This window comes from Danio aesculapii, chromosome 18 (genome assembly GCF_903798145.1).
Source record: "Danio aesculapii chromosome 18, fDanAes4.1, whole genome shotgun sequence".
NCBI lineage: Eukaryota > Metazoa > Chordata > Actinopteri > Cypriniformes > Danionidae > Danio > Danio aesculapii.
In genome coordinates, this window is record NC_079452.1 from 45,836,696 (window position 1) to 45,849,786 (window position 13,091).

Sequence of the window (13,091 nt, forward strand, 5' to 3'; positions counted from 1 at the left end):
GCCTTGTATCAGCAGTTCAGGCTGGTGGTGGTGTAATAGTGTGGGGGATATATTCTTGGCACATTTTGTCCCAATTGAGCATCATGTCAATGCCACAGCCTACCTGAGTATTGTTGCTGACCATGTCCATCCCTTTATGACCACAGTGTACCCATCTTCTGATGGCTACTTCCAGCAGGATAACACGCCTTGACATAAAGCATGAATCATCTCAGACTGGTTTCTTGAACATTATATTGAGTTCACTGTACTCAAATGACCACCACAGTCATCAGAACTCAATCTAATAGAGCACCTTTGGGATGTGGTGGAGCGGGAGAGTAGCATCATGGATGTGCAGCCAACAACTGAGTGATGCTATCATGTCAATTTGGACCAAAATCAATATCAGGAATATCTCCAGTACCTTGTTGAATCTATGCCACAAAGGATTAAGGCAGTTCTGAAGGCAAAAGAGGGTCCAACCCGGTACTAGTAAGGTGTACCTAATAAAGTGAGGGTACTCTGCCATTGTTGTGTTTGTTCACATGACATCATTTTGATGGACACTCGTTATCGGGTGTTTACACGGACACAATACTGGTGTTTTTTCAAGAACTTCCACTTTGCTTCCAGATTTCGATGGATGCCCAAACTTAACCAGGGAGGTCTAAACTTTTTCTGATGAAGGGCCAAAATCCAAACTTTATTGAGGCTCACGGGCCTAAAGTAAATATAGTTGCCACAGGTAATTTCCTAATTTATTTAATAATCTTTAAAACTGACTAAAAACCTTGTTTTATATTAACTAATACAGCATTTTTTACATTTCATAATGAATTATTACAGTAAAAACTATCAAATTTATAACAAAATTACACTGGTTTTTGCCTTGATTTGCTTGCCGATGTGTTCTATCCGTCGAACGACAGTATTTACATTTTAAAAATAAATAAATAAAATAAAACAAACAAAAAAGGTTTTGTCAAATTAGAAATGACGATCTCTAAGGTTAACATAAGGTGAAATTGTGTGTTACAGGCATTTAACCCTCTCTATCGTACTTAGTCTCCTCTCACATGGGATGGTGGGCCAAAACAATGGGCCAACTTTGGCCCGCGGGCCCTACTTTGGGCATCTCTGGTTAAAACGAACAGGAAAAAAAATGAATAAAGCATTTTTTGGCTGAAAACATGTCAACCTAACCCGCTTTCTAACCATACAGTAATTAGCTCAGTAGTTAAATGAATAGTTAGACTGTAACAGGGACACCTTAAAGTGTTACTTTTTATTTTAATAATTTATGTCATAAAGTCAAGCAAGCAGCAGTGAGACTATTAAACTATTTGCTAAAAACCCCAAAAAATCATAAGTGTGCATAAGGAACCACTACTGAGCTGTAGAGCTGCTAAAATGTTTGTTTTTCTTCTTTTATTCATGAATGATTGTCACTATGCTATTGCTAATTTGATGGAATGCAGTCACCAGAACAAAACTCAAGAGTTGGACTCATCAGACAAACGGAAACACAAGGAATGAACGGGACACGTCTCCAAATCTATTTGTACTATACTTTTCTTTTTTTTTTTTAGGACGCATATGAGGTCATGACGTCTCTGTTGACATAAGAGCTAACATATAATGTCGACTTTATATATTAATACTGTGCACATGAAAAGAACTGGTCACTATGAGTAATCATCATGCTACTTTTTAAATATGTTTAACTTTTACACTAGAAAGAAAAACCATCACTTCGCCACAAACAAGGTATAAATAAACATCATAAATACAACAGAGGTTTTTAAAAATGTAAACGTACACAGAAGAACAAACTAAACGTGATAGCTTCGAAAAGTGTTACACAAACGTAATACACGCTCAAAGAACCCATAGATAGCAACAGTCATAAATTCCTATGTACAGTAGAAAGCACCAGGTTATTACACAAATGAGCCGTGTTGTACAAGCTCATGTTGGCCCCAGGCTCTTCTCATAAACTTTTATAAATATTTCTGAGTAGGTAGATGAATGTACATTATGAGAAAAGTCCTGAACGGTTTTCCTTCGTATCGTACTAACATCTGGCAACCATCTTTTATACACAATAAGAACGTCTTATTTTAAACCATGCTTCGTCGCTTGAGGTCCAGACTACGAGGTGAAAAACAAAAGAAAATGGCCACCTCTGTCTTTCTGTTCTGGATCACTGATTCCCATTTATTATCTGTTCCAATATGCAGAGCTCTAGTCTTTGAGAATCGCCATTGAAACGTCTCATATGCTCTGTTATAAACAAAATAACCCAAAAAAGCATTTGCACACCTGTATTTCCTGATGTTATATGGTATAAAACATCTCTGAGAAAGACGAATTATCGCTGGTGTCCAAATCAGCCAGTCCCACAATCGGAAAAATAGTCTTTTCCGGTATAATCTACTCATGCATCTGTATTGGATGAATGTTGGAGAGACGATGAAGACGGAGAGCTGAGGTCGAGAGAGAGTGTACCAAAAAATTCAGAGGGTCAGGACAGGGGGTCTACAGCAGGGAGCTGGGCGGGCTCTCTGGAGGCGGTGGGCTGTGTGTGGGACTGTGGCGCATGGGCAGGATGTCGTAGTGGCTCGGGATGTGGCTGTTCCGTGGGAGGTCGTAGGGACTCTGAGAGAAGCCGGTGGCCAGACCGTTGGGCCCCTGGAGAACACTCACTGTCGGCTCTGAGGGAAGAACACAGGAAATCTTTTAGGAGGGGATGTTTAAAGGTGCCGTGAAGTGCTTTGAAATGTGGATTTTTTTATTCGACGTTTGACCGAATCTCAACTGAAAAATTAGAAGAGGACGGGACTTAAAGTAGCTCCTATAAAAAGCCAATAGTGTTTAATATTATCACAGATCTGCCGAGATATATCCAGCTGCAGACCCACAGACCTACACATGTTTCAGGCACACACGATCTAGGCAAACCATATATGGTTAATGACGGATATCCTACTGAATTTAACCGATATGGCGATCGAGACCGCCCGTGCTATGATTGCCTTTCATTAGACTGTGAACGGTTTCCCATTTCAGTTATTATTTCATTATTATATCGTAACAATCATTTTAACATCTGTGCAGTTTTGGAACTCAAATGATGTAAATAAAAACACACAAAGAAAACATAATAGACCATTTAATTGTAGGATTAGGTGTAATAAACTAATTCAGGATCTTAATGTTGTCATACTTAGTTAAATTTGTTCGTAGTAAAATATAAAAAACAAACAATAAAGTGTCGCATTAAAATGAATTAGATAATGATTTAAAATTAACAGTTATAAACTGAAAACTCCTTTAGCTTTTACTAAACTTTTACTTTTGTTTTTTTATATTAATTATTAATAGTTAATTTGTTTGGATTACTATATTTATGGCGATGCAGTGGCAGTGGTAGTGCTGTCGCCTCACAGCAAGAAGGTCGCTGGTTCGAGCCTCGGCTGGGTCAGTTGGCGTTTCTGTGTGGAGTTTGTATGTTCTCCCGTCATTCGCGTGGGTTTCCTCTGGGTGCTCCGGTTTCCCCCGCAGTCCAAAGACATGCGGTATAGGTGAATTGGGTAGGCTAAATTGTCTGTAGTGTATGTGTGAATTGGTGTTTCCCAGAGATGGGTTGCAGCTGGAAGGGAATCTGTTGCGTAAAACATATGCTGGATAAGTTAGTTTAAAACACTATTTAACAATATAAAAATAATATATTACTTACTATAAATTACTATAGTATTTAACGTGGGAAATCATTAATAAAAGTTATTAGAAAATCAAGCAAATAAATACTATTCAATCGCTGGAGTAAATATTAACATAGTGTTGTACATTTATTAAATGCAAACTGATTTGCATTACATATAAAGATGCATTATAACCTGTATATTAACTTTCTATTATTTCCTTTATTTTAATGAATCCATTAAATTAAATCTGTCCACTTTAGATCGTTTATATATCTCTGAAAAATATTTCAGCAAGGCCAGCAGATCAGTATCTGCTATATTGACTCAGTCAGATGATAATGACTGTTTAGTCTATTTTATTGAATGTCGATCGGAAACAACAATCCCCATTCGCCCATCTTGATCGCTATATTTGTGAAATAATATACACTATTGTCTATTGTGTACACTATATTTATTAACAATATATTAAAAAAAATATATCGATGACGATGTCCGAGAAGACGTTAATAACATTTACATTTGTCCTAACCATATATGGTTTGCCTAGATCGTGTGTGCTAGATCGTGTGTGCCTGAAACTTGTGTGGGTCTTCGGGTCTGCAGCTGGATATTATTGGCTCTCCCAGTGTGAGTGGTTAAGATCAAGTACATCAAATGAAAAGCAAATGACAAGCTTCTTGAAAGGGGCAGGGCATGTCAGATATTAGAAAGCATTTGATTGGTTAAGATTTGATGAGAAACTGAAGTATGAGGTGATGTGAAACAAATGTCAATCGTTGATCGATTTAGGCGGAGGTGATAGATTGCAAGCTTTGAATGTTTATATCAGTCGTTTATTTTTTTTGTTACTGCTTTGGAGCGCACTAGATTATAGATTTCCTTAAAACTAACATCTAGATTGTTTTATTTTAATTTCACAAGACCTTTAATACACAGCTCTCTATGTGGCATACATTTTTATAGTTTTCCCATAAGATAGTTTGATGTGTTAACTTAATAAACTTAATAAACAACAGAAAATGTTCAAATGGCTTAAAAAGTTTCAGTTTCTTCTTTATTAAACAACATGTTTATTTATAAATTGACATGTTTGCAAATTATGACATTTAAAAACTGCCATTGAGTGAATTAGCATTGAGTCTTAAATATTGTGTCTCAATCCCAAACAATACTTTACTACTAAAGTGGTCAAATTGGAGTATCGTAAACCTTACAAGATCAGTAACTTTAGTAATTTATTCATTCATTCATTTTCTTTATTAATTCAGTCCCTTTATTAATCTGGGGTGGCCACAGTGGAATGAACCGCCAACCCATCCAGCACATGTTTTTACGCAGCGGATGCCCTTCCAGCTGCAACCCATCATTGGGAAACATCCATACACATCCATACAGCCGAGGCTTGAACCAGCGACCTTCTGGCTGTTACGCAATCGGGCTACCCACTGTGCCACCGTGACGTCCTAACTTTAGTAATACCATAACATATAATATGAGTTTCTTTTTAGCTGTTTTGTACAAATATGCAGTTGAAGAAATAATTAGTCAATTATTACATAAAAAAATGTAGAAACCTTTAATTAAAACCTTCTCTCCATTAAACAATGGCTAATAATAATAATCTTCAACTATATAAACAAATAAATGCATTTTCTCATATATTGTTTATGTGCAGTAGTGTTAAACAATGTAAAACTAAATATTTTCTAAAACATCAAGCAGGTGTTTGTCTATAGCTGGTTAGTTAATTATGAAGACAAAATTATTAAAATAACAAAAACAAAATTATAAAAATACAAAGATAAAAACAGCAGCATTTTGCTGAATATAATAGTGCTTTATATCCTGATATGCTATGTGTTGTTCATATTCATTTTTTATTTAACTTGATACATTCGTTACTTCAAGAGTTCACACTTAGATAATGCTCCACTATGATAGCAGGTTTCAAAAACGAAAAGGACTGAAGTTTAGGCAGGATATTTATAGTAGTTTTAGAATGATCTGATAGGCTAGCAATGATTAGCAATGAGGATCAGCTGTAGTCAATCATCTCACGTGCTCCTCTCGAAATTAGTTTGTGAAACTTTACTTAATGTTTGAATACTGAAACAAATAACAGCCATCATTTAAATGCTTATATTTTACCATTAAAATGTAGTATCTTTTATATCATTATCAACTTCTGATATAAAACCGCTGTGTAATTTAATTCATTGTTAAAAATGAAATCATTTAAGTGCTATATTTTCTATTAATGAAACTTCACAAGGCCTGTCCAAAAATATATGTCTGCCACTAATACAAATTCTTGTTATGTTTCCGTTATGTACGGAGATTTGAAATATTTTATTTATTTCCCCTCCGGTCATTTTCAATCATCACGATACATTTTGGTCATTTTCCCTCCAAATAAGATTGGAGCAACATGACCTCTAAATAAATACAGGTGCACTTGTCAACATGCACTCACAGTGCATGTTAACAAGCATGAAGTTGAATGTTGAACTCTGATTACTGAATAATGTACAAGTATTGTTCATTATTAGTGTGACCAGTGAGCTTATCGATTTAAAGGAATATGGACCTTCGCGATGAACTGTTTGCATCTGTATTTGAGACTCACCGACATCATAGACGTTCCTGCTGGCAGTGGTGAGGGTTGTGCTGGTGCTGGAGCAGAAGGTCAGGTCTCTGTGAGCGGGAGACTTCATCTCCACATAACTGCTCTCTGTGTGCTTGCAGGCCAGGCTGGGAGGATCTCGGATGGTGGCGTACGGGTTCTCACTATTGAGGGAGCATGAGCTGGAGCTACACATTGAGGCCTTTATGTAATCTGCACACATTACAGAACAGATATTACTCAGATATTCAAATTTCATCGTAATGCAATCAACGCACATCATCCTGCGGGAGAGAAAACAGACTAAATCTGTAATAAATGCTATTATTTTTTTACAAAGAACGATGGGAATTAAGTTACGTTCCAGACAATCTGTAGTCAAAGTTGCAAAATATGCACTTTTCCATTATGCTACTGTTTAGGAAGAGCATCCCAGAAGGGATTGAAATCCTGTTAGACTGCACTGTTAAATCTTGTTTCAGTAGTTAAGATCTAATGGAGCTGAAGAAGAGTTTCTGTCGAGAGAGTGAAAGAAAGACAGTCACTTTAATATCTCTGTACATCGCCCAGAAATACACATAAATAGATTGAAGACACACACAACAGGCTATTTATGAATCTGCTACTGAGAATGAGGAACCTGCACATTCAGGTCAGTAAGATCACTGTGAATGTCAATGCACTTAGGTGGAAATGTTTGTGTGCTACTTTACACACATCAACATTTGTGATCTATAAAAAACACACTTGATGAGAGAATGTGCGTAGCTCTAAGTAAACGTATTGAATTTAAATACTGACACGAATTGAACCACTTGAAATCATCATATGAGCCATAATCATTCATTTTTCTTTGGCTTAGTGCCTTTATCAGGGGCTGCCACAGCGGAATGAACCACCAACTTATCCAGCATATGTTTTACTCAGCGGATTCCCTTCCAGCTGCAACCCTGTACTGTAAAACACCCATAAACTCTCACATTCCCACACACTATGGCCAATTTTGCTTATTCAATTCACCTATACCGCATGTCTTTGGACTGGAAAACCAGAGCACCCGGAGGAAGCCCACACGAACACAGGGAAAGCATGCAAACTCTACACAGAAATGCTAACTGGCCCAGCTGGGACTTGAACCAGCAAACTTCTTGTGAGGCCTCAGTTCTAATCACTGAGCCACCGTGACGCAGCCATAATCATTAATGAACAAATTAAAACGTATTCTGTTGTAAGTTCTTTTTTAGGAAGGTTTGTAGGCTAATGTTATAAATCAGACCTCAGATATGTCAGAGTGGACAACGGGACAGACAAATTATTAAATATTAAGATATGAAATATTAATGATCTATTTAAGTGTTTTTATTCCCGTTAATGATTATAAAAATTTAATTAGTTACTTTTAAAAAGTAGTTCAATTAGTTATTCAGTTGGTTGATTTCCTCTATTTTTTCAACATATTTTTTAACAAAATAGTTACTTATTTAATAACTAACTTTGGCATGGTAACAGTACTTAGTATTTGACTACTTGCACTGCAGGATACTGGTATTCTGCTTAAAGTGCAGTTTAAAGGTGCTGTCTGTAAGTTTTTGACTCTTCTAAAGCATAAAAATACCATAATATGTTTGCAGATATTTAAGAAACATGCTAAGTGAACATACTTGTTTATCTGAAAAACACTGCTGAAGTCAGATATTACTGCTTAAAATGTCTGTTACGTGCCGCAACGTTGTCTTTGTTTTGGTTCTTTTAACCTGCCCAATGCCACTTTAGCCAATTATATTTCAACACCCTAAATTGCCTTGGAGGAAAACAGTGCATTTCATTCATTCATTTATAAAGGCTCTGAAAGCATGTGGCCGTGGCCGAAATGACTGAAATATCTTTATTATTTATTTATTTATTTATTACTTATTTTTATTATGTTTATTTAGTTTTTTCAATTGGAAGTTATAGGCTGTTGAGGGAGGGAAGTGTTTATTTGGGGTAGTGTTAACATAATTATAAAATGAATGTTGTAATTAATATTCCATGTAGAAAACCTAATAAAAGAAATTTGAAATAGTAATAAAAAAAGATCTTAAGGAGGATATTAATATTGACTTTTAAAAACGGATCAAGCCAAAGGACAGAAAATGACTTTCTCCAGAAGAAAAAGTATAATATTAAATACTGTGAAAATGTCCTTTCTCTGTTAAACATTACTTAGGAAATATTTGAAAAGAATACAATTTTCACAGAGGGCTAAGCTTACCTTTAACTGTATCAAATATCTCGCCTTTATACCATTTTTTTCCTAAATGGTTTTCTGGAGGCAAATGATATGAGATAAGTGTTATGTGACATAGTTTACCAGATGTTTTATTGACATCATTCTAATTAAGCGACGATATAAGTTGTCTTTTGCTCGCTTTTGGTCACTGGCCGCAGATGCTGCAGATCCCACCTTCACTACTTAAAACTTCATTAACATGAAATTGTTATTGGATGGTAGATTTGTTCAACAGAAATACTATAAAACATAACTGGTTACCACTTATTAGGCTGTTTATCGAGTGACAGATAACTACTAGTGCTCAGCAATGAAGAATAAAAGAAATATATATATATATATATATATATATATATATATATATATATATATATATATATATATATATATATATATATATATATATATATACAGTGCTTAGCATATACGAGTACATCCCTCACAAATCTCTCTATTAAATTAATATTTTTTATAAGATGATTTACAATATTATATTTGTGCATATTCATTAGATTAGTCAGTACTGAAGCTGAATCTGGAGCTTATCTATCAAAATAACTGAAGAAAATGGTCTAAAAATTAGTAGCTCAAATATATATTTTAGAGAAAAATAACAAAAAAACGTAATAAGAATAAAAATCAAGAGAAAAAAATTTTGTTGAAATTTTGTAGTTTTTATTATTTTTTCCAGTATTTCACATGCATTTAATTGTGTTATCTTTCTATTTCTAAAGATGTTTGGTGACTAAAATATTACTTTAATAAATATATCTGTTTAATAAATCTGTTTTGTTCAAATTCACCAAAATATATGACCAACATTCACAGAGAAATCGATCAAAATATTTATTTTCAAAATGGGGTGTACTCATCTATATGCTGAGCACTGTATATTTTTCCTAATAAGTCAAGACACTAAAAATAAAGCTGAAATACATGACTGTACTGGGGAAAAGGGGACGTCAGGTCACCCTAGAAAAGAAGCTCTTGTGTATATTTTGGTATCCGCATGGTTCATGAGTGTGTCCACTATAATCATCATTACCTTTGGCCATTCGAGTGGTTTTGTTGTCCCTCAGTGTAAGCGTGTCTCCTCTTGATACTCCTAATAAGGCACAACAACACACATTCTGAGTAATTCATGACTTAATAACATTATAAATAGCACATGATAAATGTAGGTAACAGTAAAGCCTAGTGGAAACTTTACAATAACACAGGAAGGGGACAAAAAGACTGCACTTTCAAGCAAACACAAAATCATATAATCATAACAAAACCTTTCATTTTGATGTTCAGAGTCCATGACAAATTTAAACTTGCAAAAGTCATTTTATATACAGTTTTCTGGTTAATTAATTAATTTTACACCGATTCTAAATCACAATAAATTTACACTACCTGACAAAAGTCTTGTCATCAATCCTAGTTGTAAAAGCAAACAATAACTTGACTTGTAGTTGATTATTTGGAAAAGTGGCAGAAGGTAGATTTTTCCAATGGATCCTCTGTTGGACTGCATCGCAATCATCACAAATACTGCAGAAGACCTATTGGAATCCGCATGGACCCAAGATTCTCACAGTATTCAGTCAAGTTTGGTGAAGGAACAATCATGGTTTGGGTTTACATTCAGTATGGGAATGTGTGAGAGATCTGCAAAGTGGATGGCAACATCAACAGCCTGAGCTATCAAGACATTTGTGCTGCCCATTACATTTTAAACCACAGGAGAGGGCAAATTCTTTAGCAGGATAGCGCTCCTCCTCATACTTCAGCCTCCACATCAAAGTTCCTGAAAGCAAAGAGGATCAAGGTTCTCCAGGATTGGCCAGCCCAGTGACCAGACATGAACATTATTGAGCATGTCTGGGGTTAAATGGAGGAGAAGGCAAGATGAATCCAAAGAGTCTTGATGAACTCTGGGAGTCCTGCAAGAACGCTTTCTTTGCCATTCCAGATGAGTTTATTAATAAGTTATTTGAGTCATTGCAGAGATGTATGGATGCAGTCCTCCAAGCTTATGGGAGTTATACACAATATTAATTCTTTTTCCACTGCACCATGACTTTATATTTTATACTGCACATTACCAACTGATCAACTAGAAGTCAAGTTATTATTAGTTGTTCCTAAAACATGGATAGGCAGCATGACTTTTTGTTTTTAACAGTCATTATTATTCTTTTAATGTACCAAAACAAAAATTACAGTTGTTACACTTTTAACAGTAAAAAAAAAAAAAAAAAAAAAAACAACAACAAAAAACAAAACAAAATTGTTGCACTTTAAAACAACTGTTTTGTCAATAATTTTTAAATGTAATATCATTTAGAATTTTCAGCCATTTCAGATGATCCTTTAGAATTTTGTGACTCTTTCTTTTGTAATCTTTAATATTATCAACAACAACAATATTAATAATAATAATAATATAAAATCCATAATAAACATTTTAAGAGTCTTTGTTCATCATTTCATTTGTTGACATTTCTTTCAACTCAAAATTACATACAGACAAACCCAACCATTGGGCTAAAATAATGTAATTTATGATAATGAAAATACAGTTGGGTTTAATTGACTCAAATTATGCTGAAAGTGAAACAACCAATCATTTTGTAAAGTGTACATTTAATCAATCGATAAATAAATATACAAACAAACAAACAAAACATATATACAGCTGGGGAAATAAGTATAGAACATGCCATGTTTTTTCCTGGGAATAATATTTCTAAATTAACTGTTGACATGGTATTGAACCAAATTTTGGTAAAAATCCAAACAATACAAACATAAAAATAAAACAAAACAAGAAAAATTTGAATATTGTGCTGCAGTATGTGTAATAACAATGAAATGACACAAGGAGAAAGTACTGAACTGCTGAAATGTATTTACAGTTTTTCTCAGTCGTTTGGTGCATTACTCACAACTCTATTTACATTTGCACAACATTTACTTCAACCTCCATAACATTTAGTAATTTGTGCACATCATAGTAACAGTTTCTCATTCCTTCCAACAAATTGCAAATGCTTTTGGACATGCATCAGTTGCTTTCATTCAACTCTCTGCTGTTTTATACCATTATCATTTGCTTATGTCATGTCAGTCACAATTTACTAAACTTGTGAATGCTGAATAGTCATTCCATATAAAACTAATAGTCCTCATTTCATTACTTGAGTCATTACATACAAATATGGTGAACTAGTGGTCAAAATCTGTCAAGCAAATATTATACAAAACATTTAAATTTTTTCCCCTGAAAATGTCTTCTAAATTGAACTATTTCTCTCAGGTGAACCTCAGCTTTCACTGATGAGAAGGGGTGTGTGAAGCATTAGTTGCAACCACTGATAAGCCACTTCTTTACAATCACGCAGAACTGAATCCCATAAACCCAGACCTATGTATGTTGTAGGCTCAGTTCCAATATGTACTGCAATACTGTTTACAGTTTTGCACAGCTCTGCTCAATGGGAGTTTATGTTTGTTGTAAATAAGGGTGTATTTATTCTTTTGCACAATGTTGTGAATAAATTAGAATTGCAAAGAGCAAATGCAGTAAAAATGTGAAACATTCATATTCAGTGTATTGTACTCAGATACCTCACAAAATGCAATGATGTCTACTGTAGTTTTCAAATGGCTGTGCAAATAGTGCACAGTGCTATCTTGAGAGTTTTCAGGAAGTGTCACCAAAATCTCACTTTTTTTTGCATTGGAAAAAATATACAGAGTAAACTGTCATAATGAAAACATGACAAAGCCATTTGACTATCTTGTTCATTAACAATGGGGTCAGGACTTTTCATCTTGATGACACTGACACTTTCATTGACATGAATACTTGCTTTTGCAGGTTATCAGCTAGGTTTTGCAGTTAGTACTAATTGTTTTGAGAAATGCAAATCTGTAATACTTTATATAAAAGTTTTTTTTTTTTGGTGATGGCAGCTTAAAGAACTGCTTCTAGAACTGCACATTTCTAGAACTGCTCGATCTTGCAGATTCGCACTCTATAACATCAGAAAGGTCCGACCCTTCATATCTGAACATGCAGCTCAACTTATTGTTCAAGCTCTTGTTCTCTCCAAACTGGATTATTGCAACTCTCTACTAGCCGGGCTTCTAGCTAATTCTATCAAACCTCTTCAGCTGCTTCAGAACGCAGCAGCACGAGTGGTCTTTGATGAACCCAAAAGAGCACATGTCACTCCGCTACTCACCCGTTTGCACTGGCTGCCAGTTGCTGCTCGCATCAAATTTAAAGCTCTGATGTTTGCTTACAAAGCGACCTCTGGCTTTGCTCCTTATCTGCTCTCACTTCTGCAGATTTATGTAACCTCCAGAAACTTGCGTTCTGTGAATGAACGTCGCCTCGTGGTTCCATCCCTAAGAGGGAAGAAATCACTTTCCCGAACTCTCGCATTCAGTCTGCCCAGTTGGTGGAATGAACTCCCTAACTACATCAGAACAGCAGAGTCACTTGCTG

At 35.1% G+C, this 13,091-nt stretch overlaps 1 protein-coding gene across 1 annotated transcript in view; it reads right to left on the minus strand.

The window, feature by feature from the left end:
* Positions 1-1,360: 1,360 nt before the first annotated feature.
* The window catches only part of megf11 (multiple EGF-like-domains 11), a 254,354-nt gene continuing 242,623 nt past the window's right edge, over positions 1,361-13,091 (minus strand). The window contains exons 24-26 of the mRNA XM_056478777.1: positions 9,633-9,692; positions 6,319-6,528; positions 1,361-2,696 (exon numbers count right to left, since the gene is read on the minus strand). Coding sequence (XP_056334752.1) covers positions 2,521-2,696; positions 6,319-6,528; positions 9,633-9,692 — 446 coding nt within the window. The 3' untranslated portion in view covers positions 1,361-2,520. The remainder of the gene's footprint in view (positions 2,697-6,318; positions 6,529-9,632; positions 9,693-13,091) is intronic.